This window comes from Aythya ferina, assembly GCF_964211825.1.
Source record: "Aythya ferina genome assembly, chromosome: 1".
NCBI lineage: Eukaryota > Metazoa > Chordata > Aves > Anseriformes > Anatidae > Aythya > Aythya ferina.
In genome coordinates, this window is record NC_140296.1 from 112,922,098 (window position 1) to 112,944,727 (window position 22,630).

Here is a 22,630-nt window from a genome sequence, read left to right on the forward strand (position 1 = left end):
TTTCATCCAGTAGCCTGAGATGACTCCAAATTCAGATATTACATTTAATGTTTCTGGGACAGATGCTGTTAGGTCTTTTCATAGGAACACAATATCATCTGCATACATTAGTAACTTCTGTGCCTCAAGTTGCATACGCTTTATATCCTTTCCAGTTTTCAGACACTGCTGATGATTTAATACTATAGGGACACCTCAAGTATTTTTCATCACAAAGTAGGGGAGAGGATAACTGTGGCAGCTCACATACCCAAAGGAGCAGAGTACTTTATGCCTTTATTTCCTTCAGCAGAAGGCGAAGCAGTGAGATACTATTCTGAGGGCAAGCTGCCCAAACCATCCTCTTCTCAGTCACAGGAGCCTGAAGAACCAAAGCTACTGCTTAAAATCGACACCTGTTTTCAGGCAACTAAGATTTTCTTCAGGTCAGGCACCGTGCTTTTGAATGCTGCCATCTCCCTGCTCCAGATGCTATGGCCAGGAAGTTCTCAGCAAACACAGTGCTCAGAGTGGGAACAAGAGTTCACTGCTCCATGACCATGGATGTATTGAGGACTGGTACGAATACAGTGGAGGCCCATCAGTGTAAGAAGGTGAGCAAAGATTCAAGGCAATGAAAAGTCAATTAAATTTTTCCAGAGACAAGAGGCAGTTTAGTCACAGTTGTAACAAGTATTTTTAAGCTTACACCAACAGAATTACCAGAGAAACTAATGTAGAAATACTGCATTTACAATGTGCTTACACGGAGCTTCTGACAGAAGACCTCGCACAATCAGTGCCTGATTCTTTTTCTGCCTTTGTTAATGAGGTGCAGGATCAATAATTATTTGCTTATTTACCAATATTTACAAGTTGATGCCCTTTTGTATTCTGAAAAAAAAATTAAATCTGCATTAGTAAATCATGTTTTTGATTGTGAAAACCTTACTAAGTAGATAATAAACACAGAAATACATATGCAAAATATATGAAATATTTAAGTGTACAGTCACACACACACTTCTGGTAGATGAGTGGCACATATGAAAAACTTGCACTCTTTAAAACCATATTCCTTAAAAGCAATTACTGTAAGCTTCAATTAGGAGAAGGACTCCTCATTAATTAATCTCCATGCTAGGAGTGGCACAAACCAGCTCCATTCTGCTTCAATACAGTGAGTCAACCTAATAGATATACCTATACAGTTATATTTATATATATACATATTTATTACCTACATATACGCCTATAAAGCTGTATTTATCCATAGTACTGTGTAGTAGGATTGAGGGAACCCAAGAGCAACATTAGTACACTGGGACTCCTCTTTCTTTACATACCACAGATGTGACATCACAAATTCACATAACATTTCTTAACTTGGTGGATAAATCACTTCACATCATCTGTTTTGCTCATTAAAACTGTAATTATGTAACAAAACTCACTGAATGCTGTACCAGTATTGTAATTATTAATCATTCTGGTTCTATATGCTTTATAGCCTGCTGTATGTACTGCATTATGCCACAAACTGATATCAAAACTAAACACATCTAAACCTACTGTTTTAAGGACTTTTAAACAAAATTTACTCTTTCAATTCATATTTTGTAAGCTCAAAAATACAGAACCAAAAAAAGCCAGTGTTGATATAGCTGCTGACCTTTGCAACTGTAAACATAAGACAGTTTTTAACCAGTAAACAACCCAGCAAATGTGAAACCTATTTTGCCAGTGCTTGGAATAGTCAGAGCTTAAGGTGACAGACTCTGCATACAAATCAGCTCTTACAGGAACATAGATTTCTAGAAGCATTTGAGAATGAACGCAGGATTTCCAAGACTTCAGAAGGAGGCATCATTCAAAATATTTATTTTAAAATAAGCTGTATTTAAACCAAACAATTAGAAGTAATTTTTTTAAAAAGTGCAAAAAACACCACACAGGCTTCTACTCTGGAATGTAAATCCCATCCCGAGCATCACCTTGAAAATAACACAAAGTGTTCTTGACTTCAAAAGGACTTCACAGAAGCCCCCAAGTCCACATTAGAAGACACTCTGTATTTCTAGCTAATCTAAATTTTTAGCTTCCATTTTATTAGGGAGCAGCATATACAAAATTGCAAGGCTCTAAATTCAGTTGACTTGGACGTGTGTACACATACAGAGAGTATATCAGGAATAGACATCATTTTATCCGCTTATAAATGAAACTAACAGGCATCACACGGACTATATTTTCTTTAATTTAGCTACATACATTGGGCCCCAGGCTTTCCCTTTCTCCGGCAGAACCAGAAGTTCATGCTGTTGTGTATCACTGAGAAAAGTGAATTCCTGGGAAACAGCTTTGGCCATTTCACTTATATCTACAGGCATTACATTAGTGCAGGATTTTAGAATGAGATTTATTACATCGCTGTTTTCTGCCTTCGAGAGAGTGCAAGTAGAATAGACCAACGATCCACCAGGACGCAATGCTTTAATAGCAGACCTGCAAATAATGAAAAAAAAAAACAAAACATAATTCAATATATGAAGTGACATGCTCAAAGAAGGGGCTGGGGGTGAAGAGAGAAAGGTGCAAGACTTTTACATCTAGATTGACAAATAGGTATAAATATTAAAAAAAATAACATAGTGAAACAGTCTTAACAGAATATAACTGACAGTTCAGGAAACAATCTGCAACACAGTTTTGCTTTCTCATTTATTAATGTATTCTCAAGTTAACTAAGGGTATTTTTTTTAATATGAGAATGACAAGTAGATAGCAGCATCCATTCAGAGTCACAGAATATACTTTGAAACATTTATATGCACAGCACTACTGTGAAAATGCTGCAACTGTGCATACAAAATGGGTGAACACCACATCAAAAGTACTAGTTAGATACTTAGCTGGCTCCTTGTGTGAACAAACTGCAGAATGCACAGTTGTAGTAATAGCCTGGACTAATTACTTGTCTGTAATTAATTGTACAATCATTTTTGCAATTTCAGCAACTTATTTAGCGTATGACAGGACTGGGGGGTTCACTGAGTCACTACTTTTCAATATGATTTCCTAAGGAAATACAATTTATAGCATCGTTTCATCTGTTTGTGTGCCCTTCATTTATTAAACCGTTGACAAATTTTGAAAAAAGTGGTTTAAGATTTCATGTTTTCTTGAAAGCTTCAAGACTACTTGACAACTGGTGGACAGAAGAGAGGTGGGTTTTGGTTTTTTGTTTTTACTTTCCCACTGAAACTGAGTTTAAACAGTCTGTTTACTTTCCATTAAAACAGATCCCCAAGGTCCTTTTCAGAGAGAGAGAATATTGCCTGTGCGAATAAGGAAAATGAGATAAGCAATCCATATTCACTACTAGCAAATTAAAAGAAAAAAAAAAAAAAAAAAAAAGAAAAGAAAAAAAAATCTTGGATCACCAGAGTATTCTTCAAATCACAGATGGGTAGATATTATTGAGACCACTGTACTGACCAAAAAAAAATAAAAAAGCCCACACCCACTAAACATACTCCCCCCCCTCAACCCTACTACATAGAAAAGAAAAACCCCAGCTCCTGAATCAGGTGAGCAGACCCAAAAAGCAGTGAGCCTGATTCCAAGCCCAGATGAATAAACGCAATGATATTGAAACAGCAGTTCCTCCAGAGACATGCTGAGGAGCTGCTAAGCATGATATCAGAATGGAAACAGTTGAGAAAGCAAAGGAAAAAAAAATGGAAGGGGAAAAAGCAAGTCCTTTATGACAAGATTGTGCCTTTTCAGGAAAAGAATCAATAAAGAAGAGCCTTATTACAAGCAGGATCAAAGCAAATCTGGAAATCCTGTCCAAAATAATACAGACACACCAGGACAAATGACTGTTGCATACAGAGATAATACAACTCTGTTCACCTTCCCAGGTGAAAACGCCTGTGTTACACCCAATCTCTTTCCCTGGGGAGAGTATGCAACTCTTGCTCATTTCTTCAATTAGTCTTGGCTAGGTTAATCAACAAGCCAAATACATAATTTACTGGTGTCTGCACTACTCCAATTTTACTTAGCATAAGGTAACAGATCTCTCTTAACAGACGATGCTAAAAAAAAAAAAAAAAAAAAAAAAAAATCAGTGTTTAATGCCTTTGTTGTAACAGGTCAATAAAAAGATGGAGCAAGCAGATGGTTAGCACATTAAGCATAAGTGATAGAGCAGTTCAAGTTCATCCTGTTAAAGGTAAAGAACAGGTTACAAAGGACTTTGAAGGTCTGAATATTTTCAATTTACCTGGGTCTAATGGACTTCCAAAATTAGATAAAGCTATCACAAAATAGCAAGCTTATCTCAGACTTCGAGTAGCTTTTGAGTCTGTGAAAGCATTTAAGAACATTTGAGACACAGGTTGATACAGGTGACATTTACAACAACTTCACCTTGAGACAGTAAAACAGAGCACGTGTCATCCCAGCATTGCTTCACGAAATCACAGAACGGTTTACATTGGGAAGGACCTCTGGATCCCATCTTGTCCAACCCTGATCTTATTTTCTAAAATTCTACAATTACCAACGTGCACTTGAATTGCTCAGCTCTGGGTAGTCATCCTTCTCCCCCTAATGCATCCCAGCACACGTATACTTCTTAGCAGGCAACAAAAGCACCAGTATTGGACCAGAGAGCCTAAGCCGTTTTTTCCCAGTTACCTCCTTGGTTTGCAGCTCTTCCCTGGTGACAGCTATCACTTAAAAGGGCAGGGTTTATGCTGCTTCTGCCTGGCTACCAAAATGGGCCCAGATAAATTGAAGATAGCTATCATAAAGCAGAGTAGGAAGCTACAGCATGCATGTCTGACAAAATATTTGCAAGAAATTCACTAAGTAACATTCCATTCTGTCTTATGGCAGACAAAAGCATTTTTTAAATGTTTTGTGCTGACTGCCTGTTTGCTTTCACTCCAGCATTTGAAACCTATCTTTCCAAAACCATCTTGTTAATGCTTGATTTTTAGCGCCACTTTCTAGTTTAGAGCAGTTTTGCAGTAAAGCATCTCAGGAATTTTGGGCTAATGCTCAGTGCCACTACACTGTATGCTGTGAGGGAACAGCCCAGTACAGGTGTCACTTGCTTCTATTTGCAAGTGAGAAATGGTAGGGCACAATGGAAACTCTGTAATTTTAAACACGTGAACAAAACAATACAAAGATCATTAAGTGTCACAGTCAGTGTCCTGAAGCAAGCCAACACATCCATTACTTTTACAAATGCAGGTAAGTTGTGAACGCAGCTCATGAGTAAGCAGTTCCTCATTCATGTACCATCTGGATTATATACCTGAATTTCACGTGTAAAATAATAATAATAATATTTTATATATATATATATATATATATATGTAGGGAACGTTATAACCAAGACTTAACAGAACTGAAGAGACCACTGAGATGTAGGGTTTTGCCACAGGCAGAATTGTTTCTTCTACTGTGAGAAAGGAGAAGAACTGTTGATGCAAGTTGAATTACTCTTCCTAAAGAAAGTTTAACATTTTTACTTGTGCTACAGCAGTATCTTAAGGCTTCACTATGGATAGGGTACCTAATTACTATACTGAAACACTGTGAGACCATTCCTAAAGAGTCTACCGTGTTTAAGCATAAGCCAAAACTGAATACATAAACAAAAGAAAAAGTTGAAGCGGCAAATACAATCTTTTCATTCCAAAGATGAACAAACCAGCAGGAGAACCACACACTGATCAAGCCTCCTTAGACTCGTACCAGTTCTGGAAGTCATAAAAGCCTTTTATCCCCCAGTGTAATAGAAAATTTATAAAGCAAACAACTATGTGAACTCAAAGAAAACAGAGCTAAATTCTCTAAAACTAGCACAAAGAGGAGCTAATCTTCACAGTATTCCAAGAAACAACTTAATCTCATTTTTATAGAATTTCCCCTCTTTCCATCTATACAGGAATGCCAAGTCATCAAAGGGCAACTAGCTGAAATGATTGTTGTGCAAAAGAAAAATCACAAGATATTCTTTTAGTACAGCTGATAACTTTACTCGAAGAGTTGATAATGACAACTGTTTTCTTATAATGCAGAGGCTATGAGAATATATACAAGCAAGAAAATATTTTTACTGCGGAAGAGGTAAAAGGTAAATACCAAAAAAGTAGATGTAGCTCAAGTGAAAAGCACAGACGCTTGCTAAGCATCTTTCTCCTACCGTATATAAATTAAGAACCATTCTAGCCAGTACTTTCAAAGGCACTGTGCTCCTGCAACTGAACCTCTGGTGCAGTGAGTCAGAGGAAGGAACAACACAGTCTTCTGAATAATATCCTGAAAAATCTCACAACAAAAAAAAATAATTAACCACAAGCCTCCTTAGTTTGGGAGTTTTCACTAGCCCATTACCCAAAGAGCCTGGAGAATGAGAAGTTATCTTTACTCCGAACCTAAGTCATAAATTTAAAAACTAAGAGGGTTTACTTTACACTGCAAGGTTAATCAATGTATCTATCCATCTTGTCGAGTTCAGCAACAGTTGTTTCCGTGGCTCAATGTCAACCGACCGCCATCCCCGATTAAGCTGTACTCGGCTTTTGAAAAACCTTCAGCACAGAGCTGCAAAATTCAAAGTGAAGAAGTGTTGGGCTCAAAGTCACAGGGTGATACCGCGCTGGGTAAGCAGATTCTGGCGATCTGATCCCCTCGTCATCAAGGCATCAGGGAGAATTCATTCTTGAAAGTTTGTACAAATAAATTTCAGAAACTGGTCGTCTTCTGTAATCAACAGGGGGGGGCACAAGCTCATTCAAGGGGTATGTCAGAATCGGAGCTTTATTTACTAACATCTAGCAGAACTCATCACACCACTGCTGTGACCACACAATCTAAGCATATGTGATTCCTCTTACATTAGGCATTACCCCAATTGCTTCAGTTAAAATTTGAGCTTTAAATAAAGAATCTCATGCTTGTGATAAGGCACACTGTAGCTTCCGAAAATAAGCTTAAAATCTAGAATGATTTAAAAGGATATTAGTGCAAAAGACACTATAATTTTTTTCACCTTTCTTTTATTAAAATGTGTAGCTTAGAGATAAAATATATTGAAGGTGATTAATTTGGAGTTATTTTTCTCTTAGTAGTACAGATGTTCTCCTTTGTATTTATTAAAGCAGTAAAACTTAAGTTTAAATATAAATCTAGTTATAATTAATTTCATAATTTTAAATCTGAGTTTATACATTTGCCACACTAAATTTCACATGTTATAGGCACCAATATTGCAAAGTTTCAAGCTTCCCATGGAGTAAAATGAGAACATGTACTAAAAGCACAGGAAAATTTTCCTGGAGTTCACAATATGCCCACTTTTCCATACATCCAATTTTGTTTTACTAACATGACAAACACTTAGCACTTGCAATCAAGACCCTGAAGAGGAAGCACCACCGACAGCATGTGGCATGCATAACTCAGCTTGTGTTGCATACTGTCAGATTATACCAATTATACCTCTATGATAGTCAAGGAAGAGTAAAAAAGACAAAAATCGGTAAAATGCAAAACCATCCATTAACACGTCCTATTCACCATGCAAGGCCTGAATACAAGACCTCCAAGTTTAGCTCTGCCAAGAAATAATATAAAACAGTATGCAAAAAGAAGTAATTATATGATAGCACTGCAAGCACTAATGCATGTTTGTTACAAAAAGATATACATGTTAAACAAACAAACAAAAAATCTTCTGAGGTACTGGATGTAACTTTAGGAGATAACAGTGTATCACAATTTAGGAGGGTCACTGTGATATCAAATAGTCCCAAATGTAATGGTATTTTAAAATCATCAGTAACTTGCAATTACAGCAGCTGGAAAACTGCAGGATAGACTGATATTAACTGGCACATCATTCTGTAGAAATGTGCTTGATGCTTCTCGACATTTGCTTTGACCTACTGACATTATCACTTCATAGTAACTGAATCCATGCTTAAATCTTTCCAGCACATAAGCCTAAAGCACAATTACAAGCCAAACATGAGGGTGGTTGGTATCCAGCCCACTCAGGAAGTACTTTAAGACAGTTAAAGACATGTAGATTGCTCCTCTCCTCATTCTAAATTAGTTTTTACAAAAAAAAATAAAAATAAAAATTTTACTTTACTTTATGTATTTTCAGGATGTCTATTTAGTTCAATAGCACATATTGAGCTGTGGAAGTCAGAGCTACAAAAGATGCACTAGTCTCTTATAACCCCTCATATTACAGGAGTACTGGATAAGATTTTTTGGAAAGGAATAGACTATTCGAAATCACTTTTATTTAGTTTACTTCAAAAGATTTACTTTGAAGTCTAAGAATGGATAAGACACTAACAATAAATTAGGGAAAACAAAGCAGTATGATTATTTAATACCTCACAGAAAAAAAGACTACTCTAGAGCCATACACCTCTTAAACCAAAGCACTTCTACGTGCAACTAAAATGTAGATAGACAAAACCCCAAAAGATTTTTCACGCTTAAAGAAAATTAAACATGATAGGCTGACATTTCAGTTGTTCTAAAAGTCTTGGCATCTCAAACATCCTTTTAAAAACAGGCAGACAATAAACTTGAGTTTTAAACTATAGCTAGCACCTGTATGCCCAGCCCACTCCTCCTATGCTTGGGTATATATTTTGTGCCATTGGAAGTGTCAGCATTAATTACATTACTCATTTAACCTTTTCCAGTATTAAAGTAAAAAGATTACATACATTTTAGGGTAATTTAAAAATAATACAGCACTTCAATACTGCCATCTTTTGGCAACTGGGATGTATTTCTGCTCAGTATGCAAGATAATCTCTGATCAGAATAAAACCTGCTAACTTTTATAAACTTTTCAAGAAGTAGAGCATCTCAAGATACCTTTGCTTTTATCCTCAATTTTATTCTTTTTATTGACAAAAGATATCATTTATTTCCTTCTTGCTCTTACAAGAGTCCAAATGCATCACTGGAATATGGTCTGCAAACTGAAGGTAAAGCATCTGTTCTGCTTTAGTCATTTTTTTTTTCTTCTGAGAATTCTGATAAATAATGTTTCTACAACAAACAATTTTGAATTCTTCTGACAAAAAGACTGGACTTTCAGCTTAGCATTATTGAGCTTTCTTCTCCAGTGCATGGTGAGTCCTGGAATAATCTTCCTGTTAACACAGATATATAGGATATCCCTTGCAATACTGGAACTGCTGTGACCTTTTAAGGGCAACAAGTCAGCTCAATTCTGTTCCCAGATGTAAGAACCACAAATGACAATGAAACGCCCAAGAATTTTGCTTCCACTCTTCCACACAGACAGCATTGCTAACAGTTTAGCAAGGCTGGTTGTAGCTGGATAGCCAGAGGCATTTCACACCGAACAAAATTTCAATCCTTCTGTCATTTTAGTCATCTCAAAATTAACTTATATTTTACACACTTCCAGAGACCCACTCCTCTTCCCAACCTCAACTTTTTATTTAGAAAAGATAAACATATACAGCCTAAGCAGAACCACCTTAGCTAGGGAAGGGAGAACAAAAGACCTTTGAAGCCCATGACAGACTTTGCCACAGAGCTTTAAAAGTAGTGTTTTTCATTACGGCTTATGAACCATGCATATATATAGGAAGGACTGAAGGTGGAATTAAAGCAATTATCTGTGTCTTAATTTAAATCTGCAATCTCAGCTACCTAGGCAACTACCTAGCTAATGGGTATAGCTTATTTGTTAATTTACTTATTAATTCCAGAAATACCATTTTGCAACCTATCACAAGGGACTTGGTAGGTAAATTATGCACAGAGCACCACAAAAGGCTTAAGGAACTAGGCAGTACTTAAAATCAGGAACTATTTAATATCTCTAATGGAAGATGAGATCCACATCCAGGGTCCACAACAACAGCCACAGAACTCACTCTTATTGAGGAAATTCAAACCAACCATGAGTCTAAAAAATAACTGTTCTAAATATCTATTCTAAAACAAAGACATTCCCCAGCTCCCTGTTAAGTTACTTATAGAAAGAAGGTAAAAAATTTACTTACTACTTAAATGCATTAACATAAAAGATTGCGTGTCTCTCAAGTGAGGTAACGCAGGCACTTACACAGATTCAGTTTCCAAAGATTATGTCAGTGCTTTAGTTAACCGCGATTTATATAAAATAGAAAAATAGCCCTTGGAATACCAGACCAGAATCTAAGAATCCTCACTCTTGCCCTAGGTGCTGTCTCTCCTTAATTCATCTCTACTTCTTTTCTGTCTGGTGGCACCACCTTCAGAGGAAGACGTAAGAATGACTTGTACCTGCAGCAATATAACCAACAGTGTTTTGGGGAACAGCAGAGAACACTGTATGTGTGGGCATATGCAATTAGACCAAAAAGTAAAGGACACTAGTGCCCAGTCAACAGCTATCTAATCATTTCCAGTCAGAAGGCAAGGAGACACAGAGAGAGGACACTGCCCTGAACAGCATACCTGGTATGAAGCCTTGGGTCAGCAGTCTACATAAACTATTCAGTTTCTCCAGGATGGAAGACAGTTAAAGACAGAACCATCCACACAATCCACAGAAAATCAGTCAGTCCAACAGTTACAATTTTAATAAAGTCCCAGTTGAGCTAATCGAGTAGATAATTACAGAAAATGAGTAGACTAAATGGTCAACTACAGAGAAAAAGGAGGAAAAATCCCAAGGAACGAGCCAAAGAATGATGCAGAGAAGCAATCCTCAGCAGGACTTTCCACACTTTCCTAGGTGCCTTCTCTTCCCTCTTGCACAGAACAAGGCATTCGTTTCCTTTCCTGATTTACCTCCCCACCCCAGTACCTCCATTCAGAATTCCCTCGGGTCATTTCAAAACACCCCATAACTTCACCCACAGAGCTCTGACGTAGGAGCCAAGCACCCTCTGCAAGAAGGCTGCCATGTTTCTGAAGGGTCTCTCCTCCATTTCTGCCACCAGATGACATTCTGCCTTGCCATCCTTCTGAGGCCTCACACTAAATAAAGTTGGGCACCTTCTACAATAGTTATTTCTTTTTCAAGGCAAAAGTCACTGACTCTCCCTGCCTTTGCCAAGAACTCTCATGGTTGATATTTTTTTCATCATCAGCAAATCACAAACTGAACTAAATCACTGCTTCGACAGAACGACGACATAATTACAAGTGTATTCTTTTTAATATCATCATTACATGCCCATGCACCATAAACGCTCTTATCTTAATCAAAACAGAAATCTTATGGTGGTATCCATATGCTGGTGCAATACTGGGACAATACACAATTGTACATAAAAAAAAAACCTTCACTTTACAACAAAATAAACAATTAACAGCATACACACACACATCAGAAGTGTAATAGAGGCATTGTAATTCCTCTTCAAATACATGAGGAAAACCCTGCATTTCAGTGAAAGTACAGAAGTGACAGTGAATACCAGACGAAGAATATTGGGATTTTTTGAGTAGTTCAGTTTGTACTACACACTATGTAAAAAAAAATCTATGATGAAAATCTATGAACATATGTATTCTATGAAACCAATTTCCACATATTCGGAGAAAATACAGCAGCTTGCAACTTAAGCTCTATTTGTGTCTTAAGTTTTCAAAACTTTCAAAAAGTTTTATGTTATTTTTTCCTAAGTAAGATCAATTTGAAAAGGTCTAAGCATGAGAAAACAACGCTAGCCTGCTGGCATGTAGGTTAGCCTTTAGAGACTTGGGTTGCCAATTCTACCTGATGACTTAAGGGAAAATGTCAATCTCACTTGCCTTTCCCTGGGTGTAGATTGGTAAACCACCATACCAACTGGCTGCATGATCAGCAATCTCTGCTCCAGTGGAGCCTGGGACTGAAGCAGCAAGGCAAACACAGATTGGGAGCTTGACGAAACTGTTTGCACAATACCTGGTTACTTACATTTGACATTAATTATTTATGTTCCCTTTCATTCAGAAAAATAAGTACAGAATATTTAGGTGGAGGCTTTCTTTTTTTTTTTTTTTTTTTTTCCCTTCTGAGTAAAAGCAAGTGCGCAACCCTCCCACTTCCTGAACTATTCTGCAGGAAATAATAAAGCAAGCAAGCAAAAACATCTCACAACTTCTGGTAACCTTTTATTGGAAAAGATCAGCAACTTCAAATACCATGCTATGACTGGCAATCAAAACAAAAAAAATTCTTTGTTTAGAGGGAAACATTCCTTTTATCTCACTATTGCACTCCAGTTGCATAAGGTTTGTAATAGGAGATGCATTCTGTTACAGAGAATCAGTCACAGTTCCTTAAAAATCACAGTATTTGTATGCAAAACAGGGATTGAAGCATTTCATTAACCAGGGAGAATAAAGTGTTTTCCTGATTTCTCAACCCAAATTTAGTGTTTCATTCTGAGTTCTGAAAATGAAGAATCCGTATGACTCAAGATCAAATAGAAAAACGAGCATTTTGTATGGCTAATTTGCCACCAGTAATCAAAAGGGCAGAACATTCAAGGCCCTTCACACCTCTCACGCACGCAGAATTCCCTCATACCTGCTGGTTTTGAATATGCAAGACCAGCACGCACAATCTCCCTTCTAGTTAACTACTAAGGAGAAAAAGAGGTGAAAACAGGAAGTCAACCACAATGTATCTCTTAAAGTTGGTTTCAGCTCCTCTGGACCAGAACTCTATTAAACACCAATTACAGCCATTTAATTACTGTGAGATGTTGTGTACAGAAGAGTTACAGTAGTCTGAACGCCTTTCCTGCATTTTTCCAATTTGTATCTTGTTTGGATTTATTTTCAGCTGAATCCTAACACCGTTTCTTTCAGCTGCAATTACTGGTCTAGGAATAATTACATCTGTAGCAGTTTCACCATTGCTTTATTATGCACTCGACCTTAACCCCAAGTTTAATTTTCATCTACGAACCGATAACAATGGTAAATTCACACGTGGGAATCACTGCCTTTTGCACTAGCATTCAGTGTCAGGAAGTGAACATTCCTTACTTTGCAATTTGTTTTCTGCATGAACACCCCAAATAATAACAAGATTTGCAGTGTGTTCCCGTTTTACAGCACTCTGCAGGGATGCTTTGGTTGTGGTATTAACAATCATTACAATCTCAATTTCCTTCAAATCAGTAGTGCCCTCGCTGCTTATAAAATCTGCTGTTCAGCTTTTATGCTGTTCATTTAGATTTCAAACTTGATTCAGGCTGACATAGGAAGATCATTACATCAGTTTCAAAGTTGCTTTCAGATCTTCATTCCCTGAAGCCTCCAAGTACATGTAGTATATATCATAATGCAACAATACTTTTTCTTTCCTCAGTTCCTCTCTGATTTCCCCAGCTTCCCCTACTCCCAAAGGCTGATCTGCTTTAAAAAAATAATCAGAAAAAAAAACACAAGATGACAAAAAAAACAAACAAAAACAGAAAAAGATGACAAGTGAAGAGCTTCCATAATTAAAAAAGAATCCCAAATTTTGTGCCAAATGTCACTTGATAGAAGTGACAATTCATAATTCTCTCGCATTTCATAATTCTCATTTGTGGGTTCCTTCTTCTACTCTCTTCCTTATACTTCACTACTATTGCTAAACTGAAGTAATGCTTGGCCCCTATATTTCATCTTCAAATCACACAGCATTTCATTCACTATTCCCAGCAAAATTGCTGGGATCCAGCTTTATATTTATTTTTGTTCTACAGATAACAGCAACTGAGGCAAGAAAAATCCCTGAGCATAAAACACCAAGTAACCTGGATAGGTAAGCCAGAGCTAGATTCAAACAAGGTGGAGTACAGCAGAATTAGTGTAGTCTCAACCTTCCTGAATATTAATGGGAGGTATCAGAGACAGCATTCAGTGTCAATTTTTGACTTATAATTATGCACCATGACCATAAAATAAAGACTTGAATAGGATAGCATTCTACAATTCTGGTTTTGCAAACTTCTAATGCACTTGGAAGAATCATTTAACCTTTCCTGGTCTCATTTTATGATTTCTTTTTTCCCTTTCACACCAAATCCGACATGTCACTGATATTTGGGAATCCATTCTAAAATGATTAGATGGAAGGAACAATAAAAATCCTGTGGACATCTATGGCATTTACCAAGTGTATGCCAAATATTTTACTGGGTAAAGCTTATAATATCTATATCTTGAATCTAACGACATATTTTATATGCTTTAAAATATTTTACAAGATAATATATAAATAAATAAAAATGCAGTGCACATAACAATAGATTGTTCAATCTATAGAACTACTCAGATGTATGTTGAACAACAGAACAGAAATTACAATTCTTTTACTTCAACTTACGTGTAAAAAGTATTCTGTCCTTACAAATCCAATTCTTCTTGCTGTTGCTATAGTAAGGTGTACTTTCAACAGAAGCAAAGTTCTCTTCTTGACTTAGGAATAATTCAATTAAATCTGATTTGGGCTGACAGGAGCGTCTCCTTTTTAAAAACAAGATTCCTGCTGTCATGAGTTCTCCACTTCAGGATTACAATCTGAAGAGATTTATGCAAATTTCCAAAATTTCACTGCATGATATATGCTTTCTTTTGGTTGGGGCCCACAAATTGGATTTTATATGTCAAATATTGAAAAGAGAAAACCGAAACAGGTCAGTGTTTTAAATGTGATTGATTTCTTCAAAGGAAATGGGTGACATGATGCATTACTGCAATAAGATACTCATATTTCTGCTATAAATCATACCCTTCTGTTAGGTCTTTTTCAACCGGAACTCATGCAGAACTATCTGGAACTGCTGTAAATTGGAACTTTCCATAAAAACTTTTTTGTTGTTGTTTTGTAGTATGTTATTTTTCCCTCAATTTGCTTTGAGGGATGGACTTCAGGCATGACTGTTACTTACTTAAAAACACTCAGGTCTAGAAGGTATTATTGGGAAGTCACATTAGAGGTTTTCTCATCAAGGAAAAAGGATTTTCAAAGTCTTCACAAATGCTAGTTAGCCCATGGCTAGTATCATTATAAAGCATAATACTGGACAACCTGGATTTGGAGTATTGGATAGATGTTCCTTAAAACCACACAATCCTCCCCAACTTGCCCCAAACCACTATTCTTTTACTTTTTTACCCTATCAGTTACAATTAATAGTATCTTTGTGCTATAAGTAGTTAAATGGGTATTAAATTCAAGCAATGCTTAAAAACGTGCAACAGTAGACTCAAAATTTTCATAAAAACAGTGCAAGAAACAAATTCTGAAGCAGTATGAACTAATGAACTAAATGATGGTTGGTAACCAGCGTTGACTGACAGTTTGGTTATCATGTAGGCTGTAAAAAAAATGTAATGGATAATTCTGCAACCGAAGAACAAAAAAAGGTGTTGGAGAATGAGTACCCAGCTTGGCAGGTTTATAGACTACTTTCACAGATTAAAAATAAAAAAATAAAAAATAAAAAAAAATTATACATTCTATGCATGTTTCTGCTTCAACTGAGTAGTTCTGAAATCATTTTAGCTATGTCAACCAAAAATATTTTGCTATGGTATCAGACTGTTCTGAATCACCTGTAAATGGACATAAATGTTAATAACTGAATTAATGGGATTGTGCAACAGTGCATTAGTAGGGGATGTAGACCTCACCATTTATGTTATACCATACAAATTTCCATATTCACTTTTTTTTTTTTTTTTTTTTTTTTAATCTGAACAGCAATTGCAACAACATATTCTTGAAATTTTTTCATGTGGTGAAACCTAGGTTTGGATATTAAACACAACAAATCTTGACCACCTCCCCCCTTCACCCCCCAACACATTTTCATTAACTACGAAAAGCTCCTTTAAAAGCTTTTCTTTGCGCTTCTTACCTTAGCAGCTGGAACTGTAGAGAAGATAATTCTTTCCTTTGTACTAGCCTAAACTTAGCTTGTTGAGTATCAGAAGAGAATAGCCAACTTCTGTCATTTGAACAAGGAGCATCAACCAGTACCTGCACAGCAAATAGGAGCAAATAAGACAATTTACTATACAGTTTTCAGAAGGTGATTATCTGTACCAAAATCTACTCAACTTATTTTTGCAAGCACCCGAAACACCATTTTTATTTTCCATTTTAGGAGAAGCAATGATCTAATTACTATTTTGAGATGTTTATAAGGAGTCATTGATGAGGAAGAAAAAAAAAAAGCTCCAAAATTACCCTCTACCTGGAGAACAGCTTTCTCACTCGATCCCCTATTCTTAAGTATACATCATGCATGGAAGCTACAAGGTCTTCAGAATTCATTACTAAAACTAAATGGGTAACATCATCTAACACATGAACAAATGCACAATAAGCTTCATAAAATGATTTCAGAGGCCTTAAAAATCCTGTATATGACCTTGGTAAGTGAAATATTTTTTGGAGTCTGGAAAAACAAAAAAATTAAAGCAGCACAGGAAAAGAATCAGGAGGAAGAAATATCATTTACTAATAACAAATAATGTTACCTTGTCATACAATTCAGGCTTAAAATCTCCAATCTGTCTACCATCTAGTTTAGAGACAGTTATTAAGTTAACCAGCGGATCCGGGATGAAGGATTCCATTGTCTGTTTCAACCATCTTGATCTCAAATCATCATACTCGTTACAGTGAAATTGACCTTAAAAATAAAAAAAGTAAACATCCTAAAATCAGTCCTCTGTATTTTTTGTGAATACAAAGAGTAACAACAAATTCAGAAATTGTGTTTTTTTTTCTATGACAGCCATAGACTTTACACCCTATGTGCTTATGCTATTGCACATTTTATGGCACTGCTAGATTTTTATAAACCCTAGTAAATTTCAACATGTTCCTACAGAGCAATCCATAAATATTTACTAGCAAATACTTATGGTAACAATAGACTTCAACAGTAAAACCAACTTTAAACATAAGCCACATCCCAAAGCAGTGCTGAGTATTTTTCTATGTTCCTTCTACCACTGTTCTTATATAAGTACGTATCTCTTACAAGTTAATTGCCTTTTAACTAAATAAAGCCTCAGCTTTCTGCACCCTATACTGAACAGTCCAATACCTGACTGAGTTGGAATTTAAGCTGTGTTTTAACAAAAGCCTGTTGTTGCACTTAAAACAAAGCCTGAGTAGTTATCTCTTCTGAAGAAACTGTTGCTTGTACCTCAACGCAGGCCAGCAAGGCATTTTCCTCTTAATTCCTGTTTACTGTTTTAAAAAAGTTTCTCTTTTTGAGTCTCTGGACACCCACCTATGGTTTGTCCCATACGTTTTGTCTATCATACGTAATAGGAAATATTTTAGCATTCACAGAGATATAGTCAGAATCAACTTTCTTGCACCTTACTTTCTCAGCAACAGACAAATATCTGCAGAAGATGTGGGATAAAAAATTTTATTTTTATTTTTCCCAAAACCTTTTGAAAGGGCAAGTTATTCAATTAACTTCATTAGCAGCACCTGGTTCCTCCAGAAGAGGGAGTGAGAACAAGCTGTAATCAACATTTACAGGTGGCTACAATTAATGTTCTCATCCTTAAGAACCTAAGGTGCCATAAACATTTTGAGACAAGTTCTGCTCAACTTAACATATAAACTTGGGAACAGATGCTTATTGTTGCTTTCTAACATGCTATGATTATCTTGGTGCTTTCTTCTGCTAAATCTAGGTAGATCAAGACACAGAACTTTTAAAATGCTGATTTAGACCACTTCCTCGTCATAAGCTCTTTCCCTCTGCCTAGATCTAGCACATTTAATTTATGTTCCATTTGATATCAGTACACTTACATTTACTTATACTATTTGCATAGTGCTGGCCAGGCAGGTAGCGGAGTTAAGAAAAAAAAAAAAAAAAAAGGTACAAATATTTAAAGATTGCAAATTACTTAACTTCCTGGGCCAATAAATCTACAAAGGTGTTAAATTAGCTTCTTCAGAAGTAACAATAAGAAAATCAGTGAAGTAAAACATAAAGCTACTACACTTTTGTCTGTCAGTATGCAGTAACAGATATTTAAATATCTAATAAATATCTAAATTTCATGCTCTTGTAGGTAAAGAAACCTAATAAAAATCCTACTAAAAGGCACAGAACTAATTAGAATATATATATGTATATATATTTTTTTTCTTCCCACCCCCAATCCAAATCTGTACAGAATACAGACACAACTAAAATAGCCCAGGAACAGAGCGAAGAATCAACTAACAGCACCTTAATATATTACCTGGATAGGCACACTGTAGGATAGTTATTGATTTACCCCCTGGTGCAGCACAGAGATCCAAAACGTCTTCCCCATCTTTCACCTCTAATGCCAGCACTGGTAAAACGGAAGCAGCATTCAGCAGATAATATTCTTTCAGTTTACCAGTTTGGTGTTTTTGTGCAGGGAATCTCCTAGGGGTTCTACTGATGTAACACTTCAATGATCTTGGAAGATAAGGCAGAGTTCCTTGAAAGGCAGGATGATATCCCTCCACACACAATGTATTCTCCAGTTCAGCGGACTGGCTGAATTTGTTAAGCAGGATGGCATACTGCCAGCACGATGGGCATGTAAGTACATCTCTAGGTTGGAAAAGGGAAAAGCTATTTAGTAACTCGACAAATAAAATTAACTTTCCAATATGAAGCACAATGCTTTTCCTGACTATAAGGAACTTTTCTGGGGCAAAGAATGACTGCAAAATTAGCTACCAGAAGTCACAACAAAAAGAATCACAGTGTTTTTGCAGTGGTCATTCCAGCCAACAGTGTAAAATGTACATCTATGCACATATATACACACCTATACATATATCTATGTGTACACATATATATATACACACACAGATACATCTATATAATGTAGTCTTTACAAGTGTTCTTTGCTAAATTTCCATTTACATTCTACAATCATTGGGCTAGAAAAACATAAACCAATAAATGTTCCTTGAAAGTAACCAAAAAGCAGTGTTTACATCTAGGAATATGCCTGCTTGTATTTCAGTTTGCTTTCTCAGACCTTTCTTCAAGGATTTTCATCATTTTCTACTTGAATTCTTCTCGGTATTTTTTCCAGTCATCACTACAAAGTACTCCTCAATAATATTTGTTGACTAAAAGAGAAATATGCATTGATCCAACCTAGGAGTTTTAAAGTTGATTCAGTTAAACTAATGTTAAGTATCTATGCTTATAACTTCTTTGTAAATTTTATTTATGTATTTCAAGAGGGTACTCAGTAATTACATGGTTACTAAGATTCTGATGATGTGAGATGCTTTTCCATTCAAAGTAATGTGGCACAGATCACATAAGCATTCCTCATGCACTTCAGCTTGAAATCAACTGCTTTTGTTCACATTCCTGCTGGAAAGTATGTAAGCTAAGCAATGATCTTCTCCAGAAGGGCTCTTCTGCTGGCTTTCCTATGAGTGACAAGCACCACCTAACAGAGGAGAGATGTACATGTATTCTCTCAGTGCCAGTTCTTTAGCTACTGTGTGATCAAGGCCCCAATTAACTGATACTGTTTTTCTGTACACATAAACAGACAGTAGTCAATTTCTCCTCAAGTCTCTACTGTAAAGCTATACAGAAAAAAACTAAGCTGTTAGATATAAAGGGTTACTTTGTACCATGCTTTTACAAAACAGCAAACTGAAACACAGAAGATGGCAGTGTCCTTACAGTGTATACGCCTATAGAACAGAAACTTAATCACTATATAAAAAAAACTATTTCCTTTTTATCAAGGAAAAAAATATCAAATTTTTAGTCTTCCGTTATTCCACACTTTTATTATAGTTCTAAACTACAAATAAACTGAAACAGCTGCTACAGTCTATGACTCTTTTTGAAGTTCTTTTATGAAGCACTTAAAAACTAACAGAACCTCTCTCCTCCCTCCCCCGTTTCCCCAAAAGAACAGACCTGACACTGGTCCACTTATCTCCCAGTTCTGCTGTGTATTGCTTCTCAAAATGATCCAGAACAACTTGACAAATTTGCTTTTGAAGTTTCCCTTTTGTTTTATTTTCCACCTTCAGAGAAAGAAAAAGTCTTTTTTTTAAAAAAAGTTCTCACTAGAACTATTAAAAGAACATTTTTCCAGCTTAAACCGATTTCTCACTGATATTCATATGCTCTAATATCAAGGTCATATCACACACACAATCAAAACCTATCAGATTTTAGGTTGCACTCTCGTTCCCTATGCGTGAAGAGGTCAATCAAAGCTTGATGATAATATTCCATCTCCACGTCAACTGAGATAGCAGAGTGGGTCCTGGGGCTGTGATACATCAGGAGCAAAATAAGCAAAGCATGATTACAGAGATTGCTCCTTAGAACCATGATCACCTCTGCCAAGGTATATAGAAGTTCTTAACGAAAAGAAATAAATTCATCTGAATCATTGAGTGAGTCAGCTAGAGTTACAAAGCACTGCAATAAGCAAGATATCCCAGGAATAAGAAAAAAAATTATTTCAGCTATACTTAATTTTTTTCAACCTATAAAAAATCATGTTTCATTTCACAAGGAAAGGGAGGAAGAACTTGTGGTTTCTCAATAAGCTTGTGCTATTCAGAAAGAGAACTCCAAGTGATTATTTTTTTTTTTTTTTCAACCTATAAAGATTTGTTTCATTTGACAGGGGAGGGCGAACTCGTGGTTTCTCAATAAGCTTGTGCAACTCGGAAGAACTCCCAGTGCAAGCACTCCATTTTGCGGGAGTTTCGTTTTCAGGGCCAAGCAGCAGCTCCGTACTCCCAGCTAGTACCATCGCTACTGCTGCTTTCCGTATGTGCCGTCCCTGAATCAGAAAACCCAGACTCCCAAAAGCCCTCCCCAGCAGCGGAAAGGGGCACACCTAACCGCGGACAGCCCCGCAGAAGCAAGGAGGCAGCAAAAGGACGCACCCCGCCCCCCCCGTTGCAGCCCCCAGCTTTATTCTCCGCTCTTCGCCCTCCCCGCAGCCCTCCATGGCGGCCACCCCCCGGCGGGCAGGCGGGGCCGGCAGCGCAAAGGGAGCCGCCTCCCGGGCCCGGGGGCCGGCGGGAGGCCGCCAAGGAAGGGGCCCCGCTGCCCGCCCGGTGCCTCACCTGCTCCGGCGACCGGGCGGCCCCGCGCCGCGGCCACAGGCCGTGCCGTGCCGGTGCCGGCAGCAGGCGGGCCGCAGCGGGCGGCAGCCGCATGGCCGGGGCCGGAGCCGGGCGGGGCGGCGGCAAGAGGGAGGCCGTGGGCCTGCCAGGGGGCGGCGGTGTGGTGAAAGCGTGGGGTTAGGGAGCGCAACGCCCTCCTCCTCCGCCCCGGGAGCAGGGCTTCGGGTGTTGCAGTGGAAGGCTTAATGCAGGGTGATGGTGGGCTGGGAGTAATCAATTTATAAAATGCCGCTGCAGCTGCCGCCGCCAGCCCCCATCAGACCTCCCTGCTAATAGTTTGTCTGCAGCCCTGTGCTCCCGGCTGGCCCAAACTTACAGGCGCTGTGACTACCACGCGGCTACTCAACCACCTTCTGCAAACCACGTCAGAGATCGGTTCTAGTTTCATCTTCTGTTACTGCTAATAAATCACTGGAAAATTAAAAAATACGCACAAAAATGGTTTTCTATTACTGGCTACCTTGGCAGCTTCTGGGTGCTGATGCTGGCCTTTAAAATCCAGAAGGGAAAAGGGTGCAAAGGTAAAGGCAAGAGTGCTGTCGTATAAATAAATATTTGAGTTTCAGGCACTGACTAATGAAGACTAAGAACATTCATGCAAGCCTCATGCAAATTATCGTCATCAAACTTAAAGGATGATTTGAAATGTTTCAGTCAGCATCCTGAAAGTAGCCAGTAGATGAAACATACACATAGACCTACATAATACATGTGAAAGGAAACCAGAAAGGTTTTTGATATAGGAATTGTGCAACCAGATATGGGACAAAACTGGTATAGAAGTATCATTCTCTGCAATTATAATTCTTCCAAGTCCCACAACACATGCAATAAAAAATATATGGTAATTTAATTTAATTTTGCTAACAAAATATAAAAAAAAGTTGAAAGAGACACCCTTGCAATATAGAGGACAAAAATTTCCCCATTCTAAAGAAATGTTAAGTGTATGTAAACAAAAGAAATGTAAAGAAATTTTAAGTGTATGTAAACAGTTAAAAAAAAACCTGAGTCTGCCGCTCTTCCCCAGTCCTTCAGTCTATTATCTTGTTACTTACCAGTGAATCATTATTTCGCTATCCTACCCAGGTCTCCATTGGCTTTGTTGATCTTCACAAGTCTAACCTTATTACACTCACTCTGCTTTCCCTGCTGTCTCAATCCTTCCACTAGCCCAACACAAAGAGAACGTGAAGATGTTAAATTCATATTCACCGAGGAATATACACTTACTTGCTAATCAGTTCTCTAAAATTTTGTGAAAAGCATGGGTTTTGCTACTACGTAAGAGTTGCCAGTCATACTGGGTAAGAGAATAATGGTTTATCTGAATAGTGGGGGGAAGGGGAGGAGTTCCTCTGTCCTAGTATAAATTTGACTCCAAACTTCACTCACTTTTAAATTTTAGTACCTTCTTCATTAAAGGAT

The 22,630-nt window shown here is 37.4% G+C and overlaps 1 protein-coding gene across 3 annotated transcripts; it reads right to left on the reverse strand.

Annotated features, from left to right (window-relative positions):
- Positions 1-652: 652 nt before the first annotated feature.
- Positions 653-21,614, reverse strand: NSUN3 (NOP2/Sun RNA methyltransferase 3). 3 transcript variants are annotated; one of them, XM_084506399.1, is made up of 7 exons: positions 21,143-21,285; positions 19,971-20,080; positions 18,280-18,623; positions 16,537-16,691; positions 15,912-16,033; positions 2,251-2,484; positions 653-873 (listed from the first exon to the last, which is right to left on the reverse strand). In XM_084506399.1, exons 1-7 carry the CDS (start codon positions 21,233-21,235, stop codon positions 849-851), a joined length of 1,083 nt encoding a protein of 360 aa, XP_084362525.1. In that variant the 5' UTR covers positions 21,236-21,285; the 3' UTR covers positions 653-848. The 3 variants fall into 3 exon arrangements, with proteins under 3 accessions (XP_084362525.1, XP_084362524.1, XP_084362526.1); XM_084506398.1 differs by lacking the exon at positions 653-873 and having other exon boundaries at positions 1,845-2,484; XM_084506400.1 differs by lacking the exons at positions 653-873; positions 2,251-2,484 and adding an exon at positions 12,146-13,413 and having other exon boundaries at positions 21,143-21,614.
- Between the last annotated feature and the right edge of the window lie 1,016 nt (positions 21,615-22,630).